This window comes from Rhea pennata, chromosome 7 (assembly GCF_028389875.1).
Source record: "Rhea pennata isolate bPtePen1 chromosome 7, bPtePen1.pri, whole genome shotgun sequence".
NCBI lineage: Eukaryota > Metazoa > Chordata > Aves > Rheiformes > Rheidae > Rhea > Rhea pennata.
The window spans coordinates 22,716,708-22,742,784 of record NC_084669.1 but is presented as its reverse complement, the minus strand read 5'-3'; the positions used below and the strand labels follow the sequence as shown (position 1 = coordinate 22,742,784).

Below are 26,077 nucleotides of genomic sequence, written 5' to 3'. Positions count from 1 at the left end.
AGCTGCATCATTTGTTCTTAAAAAGAAAATGCAGCACAACAGCTGCTTTCTAGCCGGCTCCCAGGGGTTATTTTAGCCATTTGTGCCATTTGGTGTGGTAAGGCCATCAGAATAGCCTGTTAACCTTTCATTTTTTTCATGCAATTACGATGCTTTATCTCTAGAGCAGAGGTGTTGGAGGAGGTGTTTGGGCCTGGGGAGGTGACCCTTTTCACTCCATATTAATAAAGATGCTCCTCCCCCAGGCCTCTGGAATCACTGACGGTGTTTTGCTGGGCATGAAGCAGCAAGCCAGGCTCCCGATTGCTTGTCTGCAGTTCAGGGACCAGCACCTTCATCCCAAGAGGATGAAGGGGGGCTGCCCAGCCCAGCGCAGGCAGCTCCTGAAAAGTTTTCCCCTGTCATTTCCACAGGGAAAAGTCTTTCTCTTGTGCTCATCACAGCCATGACTGCCCCAGACATGGCTTCTCACAGTGGAGAGACGCCTGTGAATGCCACCAAGGGAAGCAGGTGCAATTCTTTATGTTGCTAGAGGGTTAAAAGCAATGTGTATCCAAGTCCCATCAAAAGCCCATCAGGTAGGATTCTTTATCTCCCTCAGCCCCTTTGCAAATCCAGTGTAAAAGATTAAACCTATGGCTGCCTATGAATGGTCAAGGGCATCTTTCAGTGGTATCCTAAGAAGGTCTTAACATAAGATAGAAAGAATTTAAATAAAGTAGAAAATGGTTGTAATAGCTTGGTGTTAATGAGTCAAAAAATCTCCATTGGCTGTAGACGTTGCCATGAGTTAAAAATCTGGAGGAAAGAAGGCAGAGAAAGGGCTTATTTCAGAAATAGAGTTTTGTGGGTTCATCAAAGGAGGGCTGGGTGACGGAGCTCCCTTTGCTTTACTTCCAGCCACAGGTCCCCTCTCTACTGACTTTCAAATGGTTACATTTCCAAGTATGAGTTTCTGAAGCAGCTGCTCATTTGATGTCAGGCAAAAAGGAAGGAAGGTAGGAGGAAGGGAATGAAAGGAAACGAAGAAGGAAGTAAGATATCCTGAAAAGCAAATGCACTATAGCCCTTTGATGTGTTCTGGGTCAGGCAGTAAGGAAGAGAAAGATATTAGAGCAACAAGTTTTGTATAGCAGCAATTCATGGTCCCAAGTCCTTGAACAGATGGATTTGGATCTGAGATTTGCAGTTTGCTGAGGGATGGAGGTGGGGCTTTCACACTGGCTCTCTGTGAACCTGTCTGGGCTGTGAAATATTGAACTAAAAAAGGAAGGAAACCTGAGGTCTGATCTTCAACTCACGCAACTGAGCCTTTCATCCAGAGGCTGTTCTATAGATCATCCATGTCACTGTGTGAAACAGCCGTGATGAGGAAACAAATCTACTTTGTCTATATGCAAAAACCCTAATAAATAAAGCTGTTCCCATACCCTTTCTCTTTACAAGGAAGGTAGGACTTAATTTAAAGAAATGATTTCATAGTTAAAACCATACAGGGAGTGAAAAATATCTACAATGCCTGGTTTTATTTTCCTATGAGTACCTGGTTTTCATCACCTGCCTGTATGCAGTGAATACTGCTAACTAAACAGTTTACAACTTACTTGATGCAACCCAAAATTCACTCAATCTGTAGAAATCCAGATTTAGTTTTGCCCTTTTCTGCTGTTTCACAATAAATTTAATCAGAGGAAATATTTTAGACTTAAGGTTTATCATGCTGAAAGAACATGTGCTCCTCTGCATCTGCACACATGAAATCACTGGAAAGTCATTTAAGTACCTGTGTGATTTTCTACGTATCTACTAAATCAGAAGTCTGTGTGCATTTATGACTCCCCCTGAAGCAGTCTGGGTCTATGAAACACAACGTTGCTTTTGTAGCACTTCTGTTGGACTATAAGCTAGTTTCATAGAGCTCAAGAAAAACAGATCAGAACTGTGCCCCCTTCTGCTTCACTTGTGTGGACAGTTTTACCTTTCACATCCCGCAGGGGATGCACTATAAAATAGGACAAGTTTTGCAGTCTCTTAGGACTATTTGTTTCTTTTTAAACAGGTAAGAAGAGCCCATCTGCTGAGGACACAGTTGTGCTAACACATATGAAGATATTGAGCAATGAAGGAATTCAAAATCCAGGGTTAATACCTGAGCCTCCAGCTGACACAGACTGCACAGAAAAATCCCATCTTCCTGGCGTCAGCCTCCAGCCGCACTGCCAGGGAAACCTGAATGCAGCGGCCACACCAGCAAATCCAGATTATGCAGATACTCCGGCGAGCACAAACTATGTAGCCACACTACCTGACCTCAGCACCTTTGAGTCCAAGTGCCGACTTCACAGATTCTCCAAATTTGAATCTGAGGACTCAGGTGTTGAACTGCCTAGTGGAGCTAATTCTCCATCAACACCAACAGGTTCAGAGAAGAGCTTTGTGCTTCACAGCAGAGACTCATTTTGTGACTCTGGGGTGCTTAGCACCTCTTCTTCTCCAGAAATTGACCATCTGATAATGAGAACATGCAAAGAGCGGGCCAGAAAAACTAGCCAGCATGGCCCCGAGAGCGAAAAGCAAGCTGAATACTACAGCCAGGAGGTAGAGGCTGTGCAGGTTCCTACGGCTTCCCTTGAAGACTTCGATGTCACTCAGAAAGGAGAAAGTCCCAAACAACATTTTGACCAAAGTGAAAGTCAATCTCTGGAAAACCAACCTACCCGAGAGACAAACCTTCCCAGGGAAAACATACTTCCGAATCCAGCTCCTGTAGAAGAGCCAAAGACAATTGCTGACCATTACCCAGAGACCTTTGGCAGCATGCAAGACCTTCAGGTCCACGAACATCAGCTGAAGAAGTACCCCACAAGTGACAGTCTGGATGAATACATGGATGAATGCTGTAGACTGAGCGAGGTAAGAAAAACACAGAAACTGAATCTTATAGCAAGGCTTGTCCAAATAACTCACTCAAGTTCTGTTGTTTCTCAGCAAATTAGGGCACATCTGAGTTAATAAAAAAAAAAAAAAAAAAAAAAAATCCTCTGAAACTGTACTGATCAGCAAATGGTTGCAATTGATTTTTAAAAGTTCTTTTCATGTCAAAGAAATTCTGAAGTAATTCACATTTATTGTGCTGGACGAGGATGACTAACAGTTCATAATGATCTGATGTTTCATAGAGCCTTAGATTAGAGGATGTAATTGCTTCTGCTATTGAACACAAAGGTTGGTTGTGAAGTTAGTCACCTTGCAGAGTCACACTATGTATGACACAGGGGATGGGAATCAGAATATACTGCCTTTTCTAAGGCCATGTTACTCCTGTTCCTGGAAACAATTGGACAGCTATTGCAACTCAGAAGTTTGGAAGAACTTGTCTCAGGGCTAGCTCATTGCTGTCCTAGCCTGGAGATGGCCTCTCAAGGGCCTCTCCCTTGAATAGTGAGTGCAAACTCCCATCTTTGCTGTGCTGGAGGTGGAGATCCCATTTTAAATCACCTACACAACTGCGGTGTGTATATTTTGAGGCTGACAAACGGAGGCTTTGCGTAACTGCAAAGACGTATCATTTTCTGAGGCTCGTCTTACCTCGCACTCTGTTTCCCCATTGCCGGGTGCACTGTGCAGCTGCTGAATCTGCCACACAGCTACAGAATTGCTTCAGTCGCTGACAGGTGAACAAAAAGCCCGTCTGTGCACCCGCTCCCGTACCGAACGCTGGCAAACGCTCACTCCAATATTTGCCCCGACCAGCTCGCTGACAGATTGCTGACTTGCTTGCCTGCCGCAGCAGCTTCCAAGAACCAGTGACGGAAAGATCTAACTGGGGATTTAATTCTTGAGAGAGAGAGGGAGGGAGGGAGACAGACCAGAGAGCCCCACGAGCAAGGGGAAGGCATAGTGCAGGCCAGCTGAAGCGCTGTCTCACAGACACACCAAACACATCGAGCAGCACGTAACGGGCAGCTCTTTTCGATAGAGGCAGTGTGCTGCTTTTCTCTCTGTTGCTCCTCTCTCCAGTCATCAGAGCAGCGGGGCCTGCCACTCACATTCTCTTTTTTTCTTTAAGAGGGAAGAAAGATGCTCTAAAAATGAGTGAATTGAAGTCTTGTATCTCAAAGACATTTATTTAGGCATCTTAGTTACTCCCTATTTTAGAAGGAATTAGGTGTCTGCGTCTTTTAAAGAGGTACTTCCGCTAATATTTCCTGAATTTTTGGGAACTGCGGATTCTGTTGGCTCAACTTGAAATGTACTGCAGGGATGGGTTGCCAGAAAGTGCTGGTGCCAAGACTCCTGAGAAGCAGGACCCTTCGGGGTGCCACAGAGGGAGTCACCTCAAATCACCGATCAGGTCTGGGGAAGAGCAGCCTGAAGTTAACAGTCTTTGGGGCTGTTTTGCCGTCACGTGCCCAGCCATCACTTCCCACTCTGGGACTTACGTTGCTGTGATAGTGATGAATTAGGATGGGGGTCAGGGAGGAAGCCAAGTGACAAGTGCTGTGTGTCCATAAAATAAACATGCCTCACCGTGACCTCTCCTGCGGCCCTGAGCCGCTGAGCGATGACCTTCCCCTCCAGCACGCCAAACCCTCGCAAGCAGTAAGGAAGGTCAGAGATGGGCCCTGTAGGTCAGGCCCATCTCTGTTAACATTATATATTTAGAACAAACATTATATGACCAAATTTAGCATCCTCCTCCTCCTCAGAGCCATCTCGCACATGCCAGAAGTAAGACACATATTGGGCACTTTTTCCCAGAGAAACAGTGACTTAGCCTTTTGGCAGACAGCTCAGAAAAGGGCTAGAGCAAGAGAGTTTGGACACAAGAAGACTGTATAAGAAGTTATCTTAAGTTCCCTGTTGCATGCTGGAGGGGGTTGCAGCCAGGCTGACCTTACCTAGCAGCTCCAACTGCCCATGACATTCCTTTAAATCCTTTGTGAAATGGAGCCTCAGTTTCCCAAAGCAAAGCATTTAAATAAACAAGAGAATAAATTAGAAAGAAGCGGGAGAGGAAATGAAGCTCTCAGTTGCTTATCTCCCCTCCTTTTTAATATCCTCACTGGCTGAGTGCTAAAGCTCTGTGCCCCAGAGCACTTTTCTTTGTTTGGTTTTCGAGCTGTATAAATACAGCTGTGGCCCAGACACTGGGGAAGTCTGCCCCTCCTAACAGAGAGCCTTCAGGCTGCCATATCTCAAGAGCAGCACTCTTCAGACTGCCAGCTAATGCCCAGGCTGACTGGACTGACAAACACCTGTGGCTGCCGCACAGTGCTGTTGTTACCCTGTCCTACGTGCCTGAGGGTGAAGGCACTGCTTATTGCAGCCCGGGAGCTTCATCCCCTTGCTAAACCTGCACAAGTGTGCTCAGTGTCGTACAGCAGGGCCAGGACAAGATGCAACTCTCTCAGGAACTGCAGCCTAGACAACCATCCAACCCTACAGCTGATGGATGCGTCTTGGTTAACCTCAGCTGAGGTTCTGCTCCACCCTTATGTTGTAGTTTTCACATTTTCCTGAGACTTGTCCCAGATACAACCTGGTCCTTAGTAGCCAATCTCTTCCCTGGCCTGATGTGGTCACAGGGACTCAGCTATTTCCCGAAGTGCAATCAATGTGGTTTGAAAGACAGCAGGCCAGTTCAGCATATTCCTGCTCTGTTTGGGTAGCATGGCAAACCAAACTGCTCCATCAAATTAATTCCTGTTGCGTTAAAGTTATGTTAATATAAAGCAAAGCAGGCGCTCTTGTATCTCTGTTTAATGCCAGGGTAAGCATATTATGGCTGATAGCAGCTTCCTCAGTTCTGTTGCTGTCTTTGGAAGTACAGCTTTCAAATAAAAGGAGGGCAGCTGGGTTTTCCCAACCTGGCTGGCTGCGGTGCAGCTGCCGGGGCCGTGCTTGCTGGCACCCAAGTGGGATTCAGCTGCTGGATGGGGACAGACCTTGACGTCCTCTCAGCCACCTTCACTGATGAGGCCATGGCCTAGAGAACAGGAGACTGTCAGAAAAACAAATTCTGAAAAAAAAGTCTGGAAGAACCAAATGTTTGGACAATCTGGATTCATTTGGTGAAGGCTTTAACTGAAAATATACATCATGTCCTTTCAGTCTGGCATTTCTTAAACAAAACTTTTTGATCTTTTGTTTTGAACTGGCATTGTTTTGAAATTCACCTATAGTTAAAAAGATGAAAGCAAATGGAAGCTCTTAACACATAGAAGATCTTGGAAGCCTAAATAAAAGCATTTCCTTTAAGCCATATTAAATGTTTTGCGTCAGTTTGAAGATATATAGTTTTGATGCTTTTGCTTTGCAAACCTCTCCTCACCCCCCATCAAGTTTAAATGTAAACTCAGCCCAAACCCCTAGAAGAAGGGAGAGGGCGGTAGCAGCATTGGTATTAAATGAAAAAACTAATTATTCACACAGTGCTAATTACCCTTGGCCAAAACAGTCAAAATACTTCTCTACAGAGAGTGCTTGGGTTTGGGGGAAGTACATGGCAACCTGTGACACTGTGCTGTAGCCTGTACGTGCCGCTCGGAGGAAACTGGAAGTTATTGGCCATTCCTGGACAGCAGGGTGGAGCAGAAATTCAGAAATACGCAGCACGATACCTCTCTTTCCTGTTATTCACAAGCCTTTTGGTGCTGTCGGCTTCCACTGAAAAATGTTTCCCACTCAGCCCATGACGTCACCGGTTGGTTATTCCAAGCCCGCGATGCACGGTGTGTAGTTACGTCCCTCGGCTGTTGGCACAGTTATTTCACTCTGCCTCTTCCCTGACCGTGCTATAAGGAGGCAGGAGCAAGCAGTGAGGGATTTATCCACGTGTGGAGCATTGTATAACTCAGTGCTACCTACGAGAGAAAGTGCAAACGAGACCTTGCAGCTCCCACTGAACTTCGAACCTTCGTAGCACTCAGATGCCGCAGTGAGCACGGTTATACGCGCGCAGGCACTGAGGGACAGATTCCTGGGTCTGCAACCCTGGTGATTTCAGAGGAAAAGGAGGATTTTACACCAGCTAAAATATTGACTAAAGGGCTCTAGATAAGAGCTAAATTCCCAGTGCAGATGTTGGTCCTGCATTTTTAGGCTTCCTAAGAAACCAATGGGCCAGCCAAACTATGCTGATTTATTGCTATCTGAGCAGGGCTACATGCACTGAATATTTGTCCCCAAAACTTGATCAGATGAACACTCACACACACAGAGACCTCTTTTAAGTTACACAGATGTAAAAACCAGCTTAGTGCTCCTTAAACCCAGAGGATCAAAGCATCAGTGGTGTAACTCAGCACTGCAGAGATGGAGATCCTGGCTTTTTTTTTTTTTTTTTTTTTTCCCAGCTGAGGATCTGGTTCAATCCGATGTATATGAAAGAAAAATCTAGCAGCTATTTATACATCGGATTCCTACTATATTCCTACTATATATTATGTTCCTACTATAACTTTAACAGTCTGTTCTAAAATTGTGTCTGTCTGATCCTCTGCCTCTCCACCTTCAAAACCGTGGGTGAGATGCTTTTCCTGCTCTGTTGGTATCATCAGCTCAAAAATGGGTACATGGCTTTTGTTCCACACTATTCAACTATCTTCATGTGAGGGACAGAAAAAAATTCACTCCCATGGGTGAATGTTTTGAGAAGCTTCAATTGGGAGGACAGAGACTGGAAAGGCCTCATCATGGAAAATGTTTGTAGTTTTCCTGTTGTTGCTACCCCCTCAAATGTTAGCAAAAAACTCTCTCTTAGGCACTGAGAGGAAAATATTTAGACCAGAATGTCACAGAGCAGGTTCTACGCTGCATGTGGCATAGGGCACAAGATAGCAAGTACTGTTTAAATATTTCCATCTTTTGAAAAGAAATTCCTGGAAGGGCCCCTGGAGAGGCACTCTCTGAGCAATCATCTGGGAGGCAACCTGCCGGATTACACAAGCTTTCTATATTGGATGCCTGCCACCTCTGAGCAAAGCTGACCCCAGTGGGCCTTGCAGCAGGGAGAGCAAGGTGAAGCATCCCCCTTGAAAGCTCTTACCCTTGCCTGTTGACCCAGAGATGGCTGGCCCTGCAGGGCTGGGCAGGCACTGAAGACCTTGCCTGATTTGCCTTTTGCTCATTTGGCCTCACTGGGACTCCTACAACAAAATGGAAATTAAGTCCCTGTCAAATAGTTCAGACTGCCTGCCCTGAGCAGCCTCTGAAGGATGGCTGTTAGATGAGGGCTTCCAGCATACCGGTTATACTGGGTCCAGCCTGCAGTGTGCTTTAGGCCCTCCGCAGGGGTAAATCCCGCTTACCCCATGGCCTAGAGCAACTGTTTTACACCTTTTCTCTCTTTTCTTCTGGGGACCTGTGTTCATTCTTTGTAGCTTGAAATTCTCTCTAGCTTTTGATAAAAGCCAGATTTTCCTCCATAGCTGCCCAAAATATGCCTTTGCTTCCAAGAGCCTTCAGCCCTAGGCACAGGCCATTGGAAATGAGAGCTACCTTCTGTTCTCCTCCACCTGCCTTTTTTACCCTATAAACCTAGCAGTTGTGAATATGAAGTAGCATCTTACAGTAATAGTTGCTGGACGGACATGAAACAAAAAGACAGTCCCTGCCCAGAAGAAGTCAAGTCAAATGCTTCATGTTTTCTCCCTGTTCCTGAGATCCTAGCCAAACATTTTAATGTATTCTTTTTTACAAGAACTTGCCCACCCCTTGTGGTCTTCTCTTGTGTTTCCACAGCTATCCAAGGGTTGGGTTTGTCTCTCTAAAGGGCAGTAGAGACCTGCAAGGCATCAGTGACTGCAACAGCAAATCGGCAGAACAGCAATTTGCTAAATGTGCAAAAAGGGGGAATAGAGTGGCAGAAAGCCTACCTTTTCAAGGGGAATGTGGAATTTCTGACTGCCCTTTTTGGGACAGCTTAGAAAGCCTCAGATACTCAGATACTTTCTGAAAATCATGTTTCTGAAGCTGGACACACCAAAATCGCTAGCTGCTTTTGGTCATGTTGGCTGTAGCACACAGATCTCAGCAGGCATCGCTTGAGCTCTGTTCTCCCAGCGGGTCCTATGGCTGTGCCCTCCCACTGCACAGACACAGTAAGGATTGTTTTTTTTTTTTTTTATGGCTGAATAACTTTTATTCTGCCACCACTTCTACAGGCTCTGCCCAAGAGGAAAATGCAAACCATGAATGTGAATGAATGATTGGTGTGGAGTAATCGTAGTTTTTCGTATGATTTCATGCGACCTATGTCCCAATCTCGGGCACAAAAGCATCTGGACATAATAATACCTATTTATAAATAACATTATATCATCATTTGTTTAAAAAGAAGTAAATCCTAATGTTGATTATTTTTGAACCCACCATGAGTTTTCTGACATAATGAAAAGACAGGAAGAGTCTCAAAGCTGGCATTTCCCCAAAAATGTTGATTGTTGTGGGAAAGGAGACAGAGTAAGCTTCCTGCTTTTGTAGAGGGAACTTATTTTTTGAAGTAAGATAAACTTAGAGCACCGCTTTTGTAAAGATTTAGGTTTATTTTACTTACTGATATCACATGCACATCAGCAGGCAGCGCCAAGGTGGAAGTGAGCCTCTATGTATTTGTTAGCCATGTGTTCAGCTGAGTCCACTCACAGTGCAGAGGAGTACGCTTGTAACGTGCATGGGAACATCCTGGGGCCAGAAACTGCAAGGTGCAGAGCAGCAGACTGGAAACGCTGTTGTCCTTCCTCTGGTGCAGAGTAACTGCTCTGCCTTGGCTGGGCAGCACAGTGGCAAGACACTGCAGGGCCTGGATGGGGAGAGGTCAGCAGTACAGTCTGGTCATAGCCCAAGTCAGTCTACTGATACAACATACACTGGGGCACTTGTTCACAGGTATATAAACACAGGCGGCTCAAAGGCAGTCCAAAAATCATATATCTTAGTGCCCAGTTCCCACATAGCTACTGTCTTGAGCACAACCCCTAAGCAGATGGATAAAGCTGAGAGCAAGCCTTTTTTAAACAAGCAACATGTGGTCTCAAGGAACTGCTGCATAGTAAAACTCAACAAAGCAATGTTTCCCCCCCTATAGTGACTGTCTGTTCCCATACTCTGAATAAAAACATTTTAATGTGATTTGTTGCTGCGCTTGCACTTCCCTGGCATAGCCAGCCAGCAGGCTTGATCCTTCAGACCTTTCTTCAGGTGTTACTTGATGACCGAGAAAGTAGCAACAGGGACTTAAGCTGGGATCTACTAAAGACCAATGGAAAAATGCTCTTTCTTTTCAGCAGCTTGGTGGAGGCAAATATCCTTCCTGCTGGTGGTGTGGCTGTAAGTTCAGGTGCTCCGTAACTGTTGCACATTGTGAAAGGTAGAAAAAACTATTCCTGGTGGGATAAAGAGAGTCACAGTGGGACTATTACTCCCAGGCACCTATACCATAGGGGGATACTATATCTGTTTGTAGAGGTACTGTAGCTAGTAAAAACTGGAGCCCTATCTCCACGTCAGGTAGACACCCAGCCAGATGATGTAAATGGTATTTTGCAGGCTGAGTGTTACAAGGCTGGCTGACCCCACCTGATTTGCTATATTATGCTCTTTGCTCACCTTGCACCTGGGAGGTAGGACTAGAAACAGGCTTTCATGAGATTTTCCTTTGCTCCAGTTTGTGATCAGGCAGAAGAGTCCTTCTGATGGAGCATCTTGCTGGGTGATTTCAGAAAAGAGCTGTAAGAGAAGTTCAAGCTAGGTTCTGGTTATAACCAAAGCCCCTTGCAAGAATAAAGCTTGGTGGCTTTACTACAGCCCATGCCACTGTAAGAGGCAGGCTGGGCTCTCCAGCTGCTAATAAGGATTGCTCTGCTCTCACTCTGCGGTCTAAGCTTTACTATCGTTGCAGGTGAACCAAGGCAACAGCAAAGCCCTGGGATCTGGCCTGGGATACCTGGAACACATCTGCCAACTGATTGAGAAGATTGGGCAGCTACAGGAACACAACCTGCGCCTCCAAAAGCAAGTGTGCAGCTTACAGAAAGAGCAGAAGATGAGCCAGATAAGGGAGGTAAGCAGACACTGTTGTATCTTTCATTAAATGCTATATATATACTCAAGGCCCAAGTGGAGAGGTCAAAGTGTTTCAGACAGGGAAGAGAATTTACTTGACCCCGTACCCACCTGGGCTGGGTATTCTGGTCTTCAAGGAGTGCTTGTCCACCACAGCAGCATCAGCCTTCCTTAGGGTGGGCTTGGGTTTCTGTTCTTATTCAGTTTTGTTCCCCAAATGTTCTAGTTACTACATGCTTGCTTCTGTTGATTTGAAAAGGGTCCCTCTCACCTTGTGAGAGAGATGGCCAGCTCAGAATCAGGAGCTTTGACTTCTCTGCAGTTGAAGATTTCCCCAACAACACATCTCCCTTCATCAGTGTTATCAGAACAAAACATTTCCATGGACACCCCCTGCTAGCAGTTCTATTTTGTATTGAAGTCCATTTTGAGGCAAGTTGAAAAATCTTTCTTTTCCTCCTGGTTCCAAACTATCAAAATCCAAGGATTCCTACAAAAGAGACACAACAGGGAAGAGAAACTGTGGCATAACAACCCAGTTCTCATTTTCTCTTTCCCTTCCTGCCTTTCTGAAGTGAGCTGCCAAATGAAGAATCTCTGAAATGAAACATCTCAGTGTTCCCATTTGTCTTCGCTGTGAAATTTGACTCAAATTTGCATTTCATTTCAGCTTGCTTTCAAACAGCATTTTTAGCCCCTGCAAGTTTTGCTCAGTTCTACCCAATCTCTGATTCTCAGGTCCTTTTCTTTGGCTACCACGTCAGGTTTCCAGCTCTTTTCTTCCCCTCCCTTTCTCCTCTCTTCTTTTTATTTATTTTATCACCCTCAGAGGAACAGAAGAGGTTTGTCACACTCAGCTGTTTCTTCTCAACCATGCTGTGGCAAGACTTTTATTTTCCTGATAGCATCATCCCCCCCGCCCGCTGCTACTCTCCCACCTGCTGGGACTGGATCTGCAGTAGGTGACTGACTCCTTCTCAGAGCCAAAGCCAAGTTGTGAGTCAGGTTGCAAAGCAGCACAGCCCGTCATTTCCATGTACCCATCTCTCACACTCAGAGGAATGCAGCCTCCTACACAGAGCCTGGGAATTGTTAACACATTTCCTAAAGCTCTACAACTGTGAGTCATTGCTCGAAGTCACTCTTCCAAGCTGCAAATTCAGGATCAAATACCCATCTAGTATACATGTCCCCTCCTCCCTGGCTTCCACTGAAATAAAAGGCACTGTGCTTTCATTTAAATTTTGAAACTTTGATGTTTTTTGGTATTTTTCAAGATGTCTCAACAGAGCCTTTTCAGCTGCGTATGTCACACTGTTCAGTGTGGACACCAGGTCTCAGCTGTAACATTCAGCACTCAGCACTTCCAGTGTGCTCTGCAAAACTGGTGCTCTCTCTCAGGTATTGCTGTGGTGCCTGTACTGCTTGTAGCAGAGCAGCTTTCTGTCATTCTCCTCTTCAGCCTCACTGCCCCTTTGTATGCAAGAGAAACACTACTCTTCCCATTTCCCAAGAGATATGTAGGGTACTGTCCACATGGCACCTTGAAGATGTCCTAAGGCTGCTTTCCAGACTGCATGCACTCTCCAAGCAGACCATGAGCATTGAAAGATTTCTGTGTCCCATACACAGCAAGGGAACATACAACCCCCTGAGCAGAGAAGGCTTAGTGTGGCATTAAGAGCTAGTTCTGAGTATTGCCAAACATGCACATATGGGGGTGGCAGATGGCCCATCCTCTCAACATTGCTCATCAGAGCAGTACAGATGTCCCCATGAGGAATGATATCGTTTCTACAAGCACTCAGGTAATATAGATTGCTGAAGTTGATAGAGCTATACCGATTGATTCCATATGGCCCCAGGCAGTTCACATCATAAGAAGCTGAAAGCACACTATAACTCACAGGGCTGTCCTTGCCCAAGTAGGATGATTGAAAACTTTGAATGTTTGGGAAGCCTTCTTTTGTCATAAGTCTTCTAGGCAAGTCTCCCCTAGAGGAGTATTTAATCTCTGGCAAAATGCTGTGCCATTGCAGAGCCCAGCTTTTGCCAGAGGGCGCATGGATTTCCCCCCCACCCTTGAAAAGTGAGGGACGTATTCCTGCCTGCAGTGCCTTTGCTGTGAATCTTATTGTCTTAATGACCTCTGTCCTTATGAAAAGATGTCCCAGACACAACTGCAGCAGGTGCTACTGGGTATTCATCCTGGACATGAGGGACACGGTTACTCCACATCTGCTGTGGATGCAGATGTGCCAGGAAATGTTTAATGACCTGGGCCAAAAGCATCACCTGTCATCAGATTTTCAAAGCACCCTCCAAAGATTATAAGCACTGCAAAGTGCCATGTAAGTCATATTCAGACAAGATGTTACCTTGAAACTGTCAGCTACCTGTGGGTCTCCAAAGGTGCTAAAGCAGTGTTCGCCTGTCCAGGCTCCAACATCAATGAAGAGTTTGGTTCCTTTTCCACTTCCACGAGATAAGCCTTCCTCAACTCTTGTGCAACATGGTTATGCAAGGTAGAAGATTCGCCCCTCACATCATGCCAGTTACAGGAGAAATGAGCCATATTGTACTCAGATAAAAGGATTGCTCTTTAATAAGCCCTAAAGAATGGAAAGATCCAAATACCCTTACAGTGATAGGTGAAACATCTTCGCGTAAAGCCATTTAAAAGAGACCGAAATACGACTGCTTTGGCAAATGACTGAAGTACCACATACAGCATATCTGTTTGGTAACAAGTAAGCAGACTATGGCATCCCATCAATAAAAATACGAGATACTATTGTCTGTGCACGTTCCTAAACAAATAATATTATCTTAAAATGTGAGTCACTGTTAAAATGGTTCTGTTTATTTACACAAATGCCTCAGTTTAGCAGCTGTGTTTAGAAACTTGCATTCAACTCCTTCTGGGAAGCAAATCGAGAAGATGCTGAGTATCAGGCAATTTAATTTAAACACCTGGGGGGTTTTAGCATGTCACTGATGCATGGAACATTAGTTGCTGCTCTCTGTACTTCAGCTTCACAGCCTTTAGCAGAAACTGCCAGCTTCAGAGCACCCAGTGCAGTCTCCACTGATTTAGGGACCAGCTGGCTAACAAACTCATTTACTAAGGAAAGTCATTTTAGTGTGCAGAATCCCAAATATGTGAAATTATAACCCCCCAGAGGACTGTTATTAATTGGCTATAAGTGGCCAAAATAAACTAACATCTTCGAATTGAGATTGGTAGAGTTACTCCTATTTCTACCAGTCAAGGACCTCATTATCCAAAGCTGGGAACTTACAAACAGAACCGTCCCTGACTGAGAGGCACATCCATGTCAGTGTTGCAAAGACACTGTAGAATTCACCTCAAGCAGAAAAAGGACCAAAGAATCACATACAGAAACTATGAAACTAAGACAGGAATTCACTAAAACTCAGAAGCAGATAGGAAACAGAACAATTCATGTTTGCAGCAGTGGGTTTGGAAGCTGAGAAAAGCCTAGGCTCTCTTGAACTTTCAGGGTTATTATAGAAATGCTGAAATTACTGCTTGGTTCAAACTACAGCATGTGGATTTCATATATGGCATTCGTTCATGTTTGGGTTGCCCCATTGGAAAGAAATGCCTCATTTATCAAACTCAACTTGATTTGAAACTATGCTGATGTCTGGGCCTGCTTGTACAGAGATTTGCTTCTGGCTCGTTTCTGTTCAAAGTGCATCTTTTGGGAACATTAGTTCCAAATTCTCAGTTGCTCTCCAACTTTGGATGCAATCATTGATTTTTCTGGTATCAGCAGAACTCCAGAGTGCCACAATTACAAGGACTGCTATATGATCAGCCAGAGAATTCACACAGGCTCAAGATGACAAGGAACTCAGCTTGTTAAAATGTTTTCCTCTGCTGAACAGCTATCACATGTGTAAACAAGGAACTGTTTTACTACATTCCTGCTCTAGCTTTATAGCTTTAAGAAAACTCTTGCTGCTGAAAACTTGGCCTTTGATTCTTGCTTAAAAAACTGAAAATGAACCAATGGAAAATCTATATTACTGCTCAGCCATTTACAGAGTTAAATCACTTGTCTGGTTCCTGACAGGTCTTGGGATGAGGCTGGGCATCCCTGGGCTGGAATGCTTGCAATCTACCTGCACTATCATACTGCCCAGTTACCTTGGGCTGTTGCAGCCTAACAGTCTGCATACTTTCTTCTTGTTTGGTGTAGGAGTACCTCCTGCAGCATTGCTCCTGTGGAGCTGCCAATGTCTTCCTCAACTCGTACCAAGATGCGAAGACATCTTTTACTGGGAGGAGCAGACCTCACAGCCTCTTGGTTCAGACTGGAAACCCTTCAGATCTTTCCATCATCCCAGAAATAGGAGCAAACAGTGAAAAGCTGAGCAGCTGCAGTGGTGAGTTTAAATACATCTGACCTGCCCTTGTCACCAACTGGTGAAATAAGCTGATCAGCAATTTCCTTTTCCCTAGGAAAGATGGATGGAAACAAAGCAAGGTGTTAGCTTCCCAGCTAAGGTTTAATTCTACTACGAGATGCATTTTTAAATGCTTTGGCTATACTAGGATTTTAACACTTGCCTCTTCACACATGTGAAGCAGGCCTTTTTGCCTACTGAAGATGTGTCTACAGAGGTTAGGACAAATGCATTATCAAATATGTCTGTCTGGTGGGAATTTGGCATGAATGTATGAATGCATTTGTACAGTCCCTCTGTGGGGCTTTGAGATTCCCCCCAACCAAGATATGATTTGATCTAAGATGGAAAGCCTTAAGCGTATTATTAGTCTCCTACCATCTCAAGCAGGCAGAGAATACATTCCTGGAGGATGACTTATTCTACAGACCTAGTTGAAATAAGCCCCAGCTGCAAAGCTTAGATCCAGAGACCAACTTTTCCAGAAGGCTGAGAAGGACTGAGCTCAGCCTACTGATAATAAAGCCAGCTGAAAAGTCTGGATCTAAACGTAGATGTGAACTAGCCTGGTCTGATAATGAGGCTGATTATTTTGAACCTTGGATCTGGATCTGCATCTAATAGCTGGTGAAATGTACAGCAGCATCACACCTCCTGGTAGGATTCAGTCAGAGTGAAACAGCCTTTGGGATGCCTAGCGCAGAGACTAAGAAATGTTCTTTCCTCTCCCTGTCACCTTTCCTGACAATTTCAGAGCAGGCCTAGAAGAAAAATAAGACCATGAGGAAGCTGTTAGAAAGTCTGCCCTAGTCAGACACTTGCTTGGGCCATCTTGCAGCAAAGCAAGATAGAACCACAGTGCAGTGCGGAGAAACCCATCCTTAGGGGTCTTATCCCTTTTGGAGTCACAGCTTGTTGGTGGCACTGCTCAGAGGCCAATCTAGCAGACCACTGCTGAGAAATATGAGCAAGCGCTTGCATTTCATTACAGGAAATGAGAGATACCCGGAATCAGGAAACAGCCAGCTGATGATAGGGCTCAGGAAGTCATCGAACAATAGGAGCAACAAGGAGAATGAGTTCAGAGAAGCCAGTGGCACGGCTGAGGGACAAGCTTTTCTATCAAAGCACCCTGCAGTAAGAAAGGTGAGTGACCAGCTTGAAGCCAGACCCTGAGTGGGATCTGTGGAATAGGCAGGGAGAAGTTCTGCTCAGGCAAATATGGGGAGCGTGAAGTGGGGCTCCCTGGAGAACAAACCAGCCCTGTCTGCTACTGAGTAGGGCAGGAGTAGTGAGGACAGGGGTAGCCTGTGCCTCCCTGGCCACCCTGAATTGAAGATGATGGCTATGTCTATGTAACAAGAAAGGCATAACTATAGCATAGGCCTGGCACAGGGGAGAACAGCATTGCAGACAACAGTATTGGCTTTATCCCTTGTTAACTCCAGATACCTGATGGTATTTTCACTACTGCTGCTAGTGAGATTAAAGCAAGGATACATTTATTAGCAGATATGAACATCTCAGTGGGTTGACCCATAGCTGGGAATACTTGTTGCTAGACTGGCAGTGTGTCAGTGTAATTAACTTCAACCCTGAAAGCCTGTTTCAGAGAAACCCTATCACTGAAATCCAAGGAAGCCAGAGCGAATGCTTTTCCTCTCCCTCTCTTTCCCATTGTTTGTGGCTGCCTCAGCACTTTCAGGTTCCTGTGGGGATCAGAAGTGCTGAAATACCAGGGCAGAGGCTGTAATCGGAGTATTCCCAGCCTTACAGGAAAGAGGAAGGAGTAGGTCTCTCACGGGAAAGACCTTCTCATGAAATTTCCACCCCAAAGTTGCAAATGGGTAGCAAGCATTTGGATGAACTTCAGAAACCCAATCAAGGCTGAACCCTGAAAGGTGCTTAGTGCTCTGGCTTGCATCCAGCAAAGTTCTTGAGCATGAGCATTATTATAGGCACACAGGAGGCCCTGATGATTCACAGGACTGCACAATCAAGCTCCACACTCTTTAACCTAAATCCTCTTATTATACTACACCTTAGTACTGTCAGTTCTTCACTCTGTACTCTGAGCATGAAATACCCCATTTACTTTTACAACTGCAAGTACTGTATGGGAGTTCTGCCATACTAGTACTGTGTTACTAAGTGCTATATATGTGAACTGGCAGTCTAAATACAAAAGGTGAGAGGCAAAAGGTGGAGGAAAGAGGGGATTATCATGCACACAAGAAGGACTGAACTATAAAGGGATACAGGACTTGACCAAGGCTATGGGTAAACTCCAAGGCAAGGCTGAGAACAGAGCCTAGTCTGTCCCCAACTGTGAGACGGTCTCACTGGCATGTTATTTATCAGTTTGTTTATCTTTGATTTTAGGGTCTGGACATCAGTAAGAACATCTCGGTATGTACTACCTTTGATGAATGTATTTAATTTATATCTACATTGTCATGGACCAAGCTCCTATACTGCATTATACATGAATAAAAAAGGATCACTGGCCCCCAAAGCTGACTGTCAAAGTAACAGCCCCATATGTTTCTCTTATTATGCCTAACTGCATTTGACCCATCGTTCTCCCATGCTCACTGCAGGCAACAGTTAGCTGGCCTTCAGAAGCAAGCAACCACTCAGGCTTTCTGTGATACTAACAGTGCTTGCTTTTCTGGGGCAACTCCAGCACAATGAATGACTGACTTTGTTGAGGCCTTCAAAACCTGTCTGCAGCGTGCATTATTCTTAGTAATAAACACAAAGCTCTGATATTTTCATGAGTAAACAGCCTCACTTAAGAGCAATTAGCTCAATAGCACTGAAACTAGTACTGCAGTTTTCAGCTGAGCCTGTGACCTCATCTGACGTTTTCAATTGAAAAGTTAGTGGAGCCTGAAGAGGAATTACCACAATATGTTCTCCCTGGGTTGGTGTGAGTTGCTGGGCAGCCGCCAGGCTCTGCTCCCAAGGTGGCCACAATTCACAGAGCGATCCCGTGGCTGCGTGGCGCCGTGGGGAAGGCACCTCGGGAGACACGAGAACAATGCTGCAAGCGTGACAATGGTTCTGAGAATGTCACCAGCACTGGCATCATTTCTGCCCATTAAGTTAGCCCTGAAAAACAGTTTTTTTCTTTCAGTGTGTCAAAAAACATGATTTTTTTCTTTTAAAACACGACCCATTTGAACTCACCAGGATGAGTTCAGTCCTGGAGGGAACATTAGAGAAGGCCTTATGGGACTTCCTGATCTCCTGAAAATCACCATTAGCATTTCAAATATAAGCACCCAGTAGCTGTGGCTTACAGACATGGTGGGGAAACAAAGCCTTGATCTTTTTTAATTCAGGGTCTACAAAATGCTGTCACCTTGAAAAGGGCAGATATCAACACATTTATGCCCAGCAGAAAGAAAAAAACAGTTAAACTGCTTTTTTGGGTTGTTTTGGTTGTAAATGGCCCCTTGTGCGGATCTAAGTAAGTAGGAAACCAAATTATGCTCTTTTCTTTTCCTGTAATACAGTGTAACAATGAGGTAAAACCTGCCTTCAGGCAGCTACTCAGTACTCACCAGCAAAGTGCTTTCATTCTCTGAAACATTAACTCAGAAAGAACAGCAGGGTCCTGGACATAGAAATGTTACCAGGGGCAAAATACAAGAGAGAAGGTGTTACTGATAAGTCCATCCAGGCCATCTTACTGTGTAACTGAAAACAAAGTCCTCCCCATCTGCCCAAAACAAAAAATTGCAAAGCAACAGTTGGCATCATGTGGACTGTGGAGCTGCAATAGAGTGTGGGTGTGGGCGGGGGTGACAGCCCTGCGTTAGCTCTACCAGGAGTGAAGCTCTTCCTAGGACAATATTTTGAGTGGAAAGTGCCTGTCGTGAAGTACCCAAAGCGTCACGTGTTGGCCAGGTGAGGTCTGCCAGTAACCAGTGTCTGGCCTTGCAAGTTGTGCTTTGATTTTGCTCCCTAGGGTGAAAGCCATGCTTGGGGAAGAATGAGAGATCTTATGAAGAAGACGCGGCTGAGAAACCAGAGCAAGCTGGGACTGTCCTCTGCTGCTCTGAAGAGGTCCTGCCCACAGCTGTACAGGTAAGGCAGAGCTGTGGGAGGCTTTCACTTAGCATTAGGAGGAGATGTTGAGAGATTTTTATCTGTGGTTACTGCTGAGCCAGCAGACTCTTCCTTACTTACTTCTCATTGCATACTGGTGATCCTGGCCAGCACTGCCTTTTGTTTCGTTAGTGTCCAGGTGCTTTAAGATCCCAACAGGATAATGTTACCTGTGTGAGAAATAATGGAAAAACTAAGGTTCTTCCCCACAAAGAAGGCACTCACACCCAGTAGGGCCAAGGGAAGTTCATGACCACTCAGAGACATTACATACCCTAACATTTTTTCTTTTCAGTCCCTCCTAAGTATTCCAGTCAAGTTTAATGCTCTCCTCCATCCTCCTTGACATCTTTCATCCAGGGGAACAGTAACCTGTACTGCATCTGAAGCATGACAGGATGGGGCAGTCAGAATTATCTGGAAGGTTTCCTCTTAGGAAGAGGAAATATGGTTTGCTGAGCATGTGCTCGTGAGTGGGTCCTGCTTGTTGCTATGGATAAATGTTTGGGGAAAAGCACTGCGTCTCACCTTCACTAGGAGGTCAGTGCTGGTCCCTTGGATTAGTTTGTCTACTAGGCTCATTCCAGCCTGGCCTTTACCTGAGCTATCCTGTGCAATGCCTGTCTCTTTCTGAGGTGGCAGCAGCACTGCCAGCTGCCCATTGCACAGGTATTCTCCACGTGCTTGCTGAGTGCTCACAGCTGGCCTGCTGAATTTGTGATAGTTCTGTATATAACGAGGTAATAGGAAGAGCCTGGGTATCTTACTCACTGGAGCAAGAGTATCACATGAAGCTGGGTACTTTCCTGTGTTTTTTCAGCTGTGATCTTAGTGATCCTGACTGGAATAACTCAAATGTGCTTAAGCCCTCTGCAAGTTTTAGTGGGGATGATGGCTGGAAAACAGCCGTTGTTTAAGCACTCAGGAATGTCTCATTGTTCCCCTTAGGTAGCCTGTACCTACATTACAAAATGCAAAAGGGAACTAGGAATCTTGTAGTTACAGCTGGAAAAACCTCTATACTTCATGGAGTGATTTTTCCAGCTGGGAAGAGCTTGGTTGGGGCCCAAACACACATAACAAGCAAGCTTCCTCCCATTGTTTGGGAAACTGAAAGAAACACACAGCAGAAAGAGATCAAACAGTTCCAGCTCAAATAGGTGGTGAATCAGCCGGGGAAAAAGTACAAACTCTTGTGAACCTCCCTGCTAAATCTGAATAGACTGAAGCATTATTTGGGCTTCAGAAAAGTCCTGTCTCTGTAACCTCCTGCTTAGTCTTTTCTCTGTAGCACTAAGGATACCAACAGTGCACCCTGCATGAGAATTACTGGCTAGATCCTCATCTAGTTAAGTCAGTGCAGCTCCACTGAAGGGCAAGCCCAATAGCTCCTAATTGAAATAGGTTTGTTACTTCTGTGCATATATCGGACTCAGCTACAACTGTCATGGAAATGTTGGAGAACAAGACCCCAGAGAGACAAATTCTAACCTGGCTGGAACTGGAGAGCCCCAGAAATCTCACATGATTACTTTTCCAGACTGCTTTCTGTAGCTGCTAAAATGTCTTTCTCTTTTTCCACTAATACTCTTCCTCCCACATCTCTGCACACATGCCCTTGCCTCTAAGCATGGCCCGCAACTCCTTCCAGTCTTCCTTTGCCTACTTCCTAGCTCTTGTTCCCCAGCCCCACTGGGGAAAAGGAAAAGGAAAAAAGGGGGAAAAAAAGCTCTCACTTGCTGTACCCCACATTCCTAGGTAACACTGCATTGACACGGGCTTTTCACTGGTGACTAGAAAAGCTGGGCACCCTACTCCTTTGGGCACCTAACTGCCCTCAGGCTCCTTTGAAATAAAAAGCTAGGCCTTAGGAGTCTGCGAAAACCCTGCAAATGCTGTTGGATAGAAGGCCAGGCTCTTCCCACAGCAGTACCGTGATGGTAAAACAAGAAACTCTTGCTTGGCTGCAGTTCTTGACTTGAGGACGCATTAAAGCTCTCAGCATTTAAAGCCACTGTGTGTGCTAGAGTTTATGAAACACGTTTGTCCTGGCTGCTGGTCCTGTTCATACATGCAGCATATGGGATCGGCTGACTTCTGCTTACCCAAATTTCCTTGGGCACTGAGACATCTCCTGAGCGTCTTGAACTGGATCAGGCTGGAACCTGTTGTCCTATATTAACATATAGCTTTGAAGGAAGAACAGTTTCTTGCTTTTGACACCCAGACCCACTTAAGTCATTCAGGCAATTTGTTTTTTTAACTAGGTCAATGCAAATCCCCTTTTGTGCTCCCACTCTGCGTATGATGAATGATCTGCTCCAGGGTGGCTGTTTTGTTTTTCTTTTTGGATTTTTTTTAAACATCCACAAAAGAATTCTCATAGTAGAGAGAACTTGGTGCTTCCAGGAGGAGGAACAGGGGCCTGCCAAGGTAAACACACGGCACAAGACTCCGTGGTTTGTCATACATTGCTCTCAACAGGCTGAGCTTTTCATTTCATTTTCTTTTTCCTAGTAGTGCTTTTACTCCCACAAAGGAAAGTCTTTTTTGTACAAAGGGCCAGTACAGGCTAGTGAATGAGCTGACTGCAGTGTTAGGAACTTAAGCAGCACATGGACCTGGATCTGACCTATGGCAAAAAAGTACATTTCTCCTCCAAATCACTAGGGAATAATTCTTCTGCCCAGAGCAAGGAACATTACCAAGATGGCCCACAAGACAAGACTTTTTTGCCATTCCACTTTGACTTGGTTTTAGTGTCTGAAAAAATGTTCTCAAATGATAGTTGAATATCAAAATGCCTTAGATACACAAATAAACACTCTGGTACTAGTTTGAATAGTACGGACAAAATTCAGTCTAGCCGGTGAAAACTGGGCTGCAAATTCTGCCGGAATTTGCCTTGATAATTTTATTGTCCATATAGTGCCAGTCTTTCTGACATCAGTTCGATTATTTCATTGCATAAGCTGATGAAACAAAAATCTTGCAACGTTGAAATTAAAAAGAAAACAAAGTAATGGTTAGAAGAGAAAAGGTCTGCACCATGTCAACATTTTTGAATTGAAGCTGTGTTTATCAGTAGCTTTGAAATTTTGCATATTTGATGAAAACCGCTCTTCTTTCTTAAACAGCAAGTGTTTCGAAAGATTATTCTGTCGTTAGTCTGGAGGCCTGACCTAACAAAGCATTAAAACCACACAGGACACACTACACTTACTTCAAATGGATGTAAGAAGTAGTAAACAAACAAACAAAAAAAATCTAGATACAGTCCAGAGCAGCTAGTTTAGTGTTGTCCTTCACAATGTCTCATTTGCTACTTAGTACTTCAGCCAGAATATTAAACTTCCTCATGACCTTTATCCACTAGCCTGTCCCCCACCCTCACTTCCAGCTAGGCAGAAAATATTGGTTGTTCTTAATGGATGAACACAAATTTCATTTTCTTCTGTTATGACTCCATGCCAAGTGATGCATTTTATAGCTCCTTTTTTTGGATGCTGCCACAAATATTTGGACAGCATCTGTTTTGGAATTTCAGATTGGCGAGGAGGGAAATTATTACTCCGGGTGCACATTGGATGTTGGATACTTAGCATATTAATGCTAAAAACAGCCATATATTCTGACTGCTGTCAACTCTAATTGTATTTTTCCATTTGTTAAGGCCAGATATTATGTCTTCGGAGCTGAGGAAAACTGAGAGGAACTCCATGATTGTTCTGGGGCAAAATACAAAGAATGAAAACATATGGCCTTTCTGATAACCCCAGTCAAATGGAACAAGGTAAAATAATTAGTAAGAAGCATGTTTTGCCTTTTTTTTTTTTTTTTTTTTTTGCCTGCTTTCAGAATAGAAGTAATGCAGTCCTATTCCTTCATCCAGACATGGTCATGCAAACATGGGAATAGGTCAGATTTTTGACATTCAAATTATATGGGATTTTGCCAACTGAGGACTAGTCCCATGCTTATCTAATTAATTGTTTATTTTTATTTAAGGCCTCTGATCATTAGGGCTTTATCACACAGGCCATTTGCATTGCACTCAGGAAGTGCAGCAGCAAATTTAGTTATCTGTGGTCTTAGTCAAAAGACTCCAAACAATTAAGTCAACCATATACCTTGGGAATGGGCAGCTTGCACATAATCAAAGCTAAGAGAAAAAAAAAACAGACTTAGCATTATCTTCCATCTTCAAGGTAAAAACTCAGGCTGCTGGTTAAATGCAAAGAATCCCTTTCTAATCTCATTTTCACTGCATGGTCTCATTTCAGAAAGGAAGGAGCAGGAACACCATTGGACACAGAACTGAAACCGCTGGGGTTACTTTGTGCAACCTGCATTCTACGGCTGTCAGCAAGGCAACTGTGATTTGGTGTTGAAAGAGAAAGGGGGAGCAGGGAGCCTGGGAATGGTTTGTGGAAAGATGTGCGCTCAGCTATACGTGGCTTCACTCCCAACTCTGAAGTATACTTACAAAACCAAACCACATGAAAACTATAGTCAATGTTTCAGCAACATAACCAATAGGGGCTTTTAAATAAGATTTGGTAAATCTTCTTCTGCTCTGGTTTAGGAACCGAACTACCTGAAGTACTGAAGCTTTTAAATTATCATTGCTTTCTGGGGATCTTCGCCAGCTGAAAGAAGCTTAAGACTTAAAGGAGACAACAGTACTTGGAGAATTGCCAGAGACTCCTTGTCTGGGCAGCAATAGTTGATGGGGAGAACAGCTTCCTCCTCCAGGAAGGTTTGAATTGCAGTCTCTGCTAACACCTACAGCAGCTCCTGCCCTCAGGGCTGCACCCTGCCAACAGTGCAAGCTTAGTGGCATTCAATGGAAGAACCAAGTCTGTGAAGCAAAAATATCCACCCTTTGCTTCTAATTCTGCAGGGGCACTGCCTCTGTGAAGGCCCCTTGACTTCAGTACTGCCCTATGCAAAAACTGGCTTCAGTGTGGCTTCATTATAGCAAGCAGAGCAAGGGGCACTGTGGGAATCAATCTTCTGAGTGATCAGAGGGTGCATTGAAGATAGTATGCAGCTCTGGCAGGCTGCCCTGTGAATCTTTCAGGGGGCCAAGCTTGATTTCCCACCTTTAAGCGACAAGTTAAGGACCCCTGGAGGCTACAGGCTGCAGTGGCCACCTGATGCACATGCTGGACCTGCGCTCCCTCTGCTGGGAAAGAGCACAGTGGAGAGCAAGGCTGCAAGGAAGAGTTATTCAGCTACATGCATCATTTAAAAGCTGCTTCTCTTGCCTCTTAAAAGTTACTCTTTTGGGTCTTAACTTCTTTATAACAGCAGAGCCATGTTCAGTGGCTGCCTTATTGCCCTGTGTTCACTAACTTCAGACTCAGGCTACAGGCAGCATGTACTTCTGGAGGTCGCATGACTGCTTTGGCCTCTGCACACCAGCTCTTACTGGTACTAGCATTCATGCACGCAGAGTAAGAATTTAGACAAACTATCTTTGCCTGTTGTTATATGGCTATTCTACCCATTGAACTATGATTTAATTGTAAAAATTCAAGTAACTGTAGTTTAACCTCCCCACTCCCCACTCATCCTTACTTGCTTGGGAACTGAGATTTGAGAAGCCAGCAGGAAGATGCCAGCTTCAGCAGGCTCAGCTTGTAAGAGATGCCTCCCCTGTGCTCATCAAGATCAGCTGGAGCCCCTGGAGTCCACAAACCAGGAGAACAGGATCCGAGATTCAGAATATCCCAGTACGGGAAGGTTAATTTGAGCTCAATTCCAGTAACAAGCAACAGTGTGAGGTTAAAGAGCTGCTGTTGATTGGAACGATGGGCCACATTGCCAGCGTGGCTGTAGTTTGTGAGGGTGACAGCCCAGGCCTGTTTCTTCAAGTGCTCAGAATGTTTTCAGGGAAGTAAAGTATGGCTGTTATTAACCTCTCCCCTCCCAAAAAAGTTTGTGCTGATTCAGAGCTAGCACCTTGATGTCTGTGCTGTGTTCAGTATTTCAGCTGTCACTAGTTTTAGCTGCTGCAAGATTCAGATATTTACTGTATATCTTGCTAGCTTCATCAAAAGCTAGAGAGATCAAGGTCTACAACTTGATTATTCTGTGAATAGTCAGCATATCTTCACAAATACAGGGGGCTAAAATCCTACATTATCTTACACCCTCTGTTATCCCTCCAGCTTTACAGACACTGTAACGAATGTGAATCAGTGCAGAACTGGACGAAGTATTGTAAGATGTAGCATTATAAACTGGTATTTTTATAACTACATTCCCCTTATATACAGATTTTTAAACTAGAATGAACTAGCATTTTTTTATTACAGCATTATATGAAATATATTCATGTATTTCCAGAAATATATTTATAACATGTAACATACTGTATAGTTCTCTACTCCAGGATGCATTGTTATACAGGCATAAAATTTAATAAAATGCACCACTATTACAAAATAAA

At 44.5% G+C, this 26,077-nt stretch overlaps 1 protein-coding gene across 1 annotated transcript in view; it reads left to right on the top strand.

Annotated features, from left to right (window-relative positions):
• The window catches only part of LOC134142741 (uncharacterized), a 35,174-nt gene extending 9,097 nt beyond the window's left edge, over positions 1 to 26,077 (top strand). The window contains exons 2-9 of the mRNA XM_062580199.1: positions 2,060 to 2,913; positions 10,904 to 11,065; positions 15,297 to 15,483; positions 16,496 to 16,650; positions 17,887 to 17,913; positions 19,481 to 19,599; positions 23,294 to 23,413; positions 23,904 to 26,077. Of these exons, the coding sequence (XP_062436183.1) occupies positions 2,060 to 2,913; positions 10,904 to 11,065; positions 15,297 to 15,483; positions 16,496 to 16,650; positions 17,887 to 17,913; positions 19,481 to 19,599; positions 23,294 to 23,390 (1,601 nt within the window). The 3' untranslated portion in view covers positions 23,391 to 23,413; positions 23,904 to 26,077. The remainder of the gene's footprint in view (positions 1 to 2,059; positions 2,914 to 10,903; positions 11,066 to 15,296; positions 15,484 to 16,495; positions 16,651 to 17,886; positions 17,914 to 19,480; positions 19,600 to 23,293; positions 23,414 to 23,903) is intronic.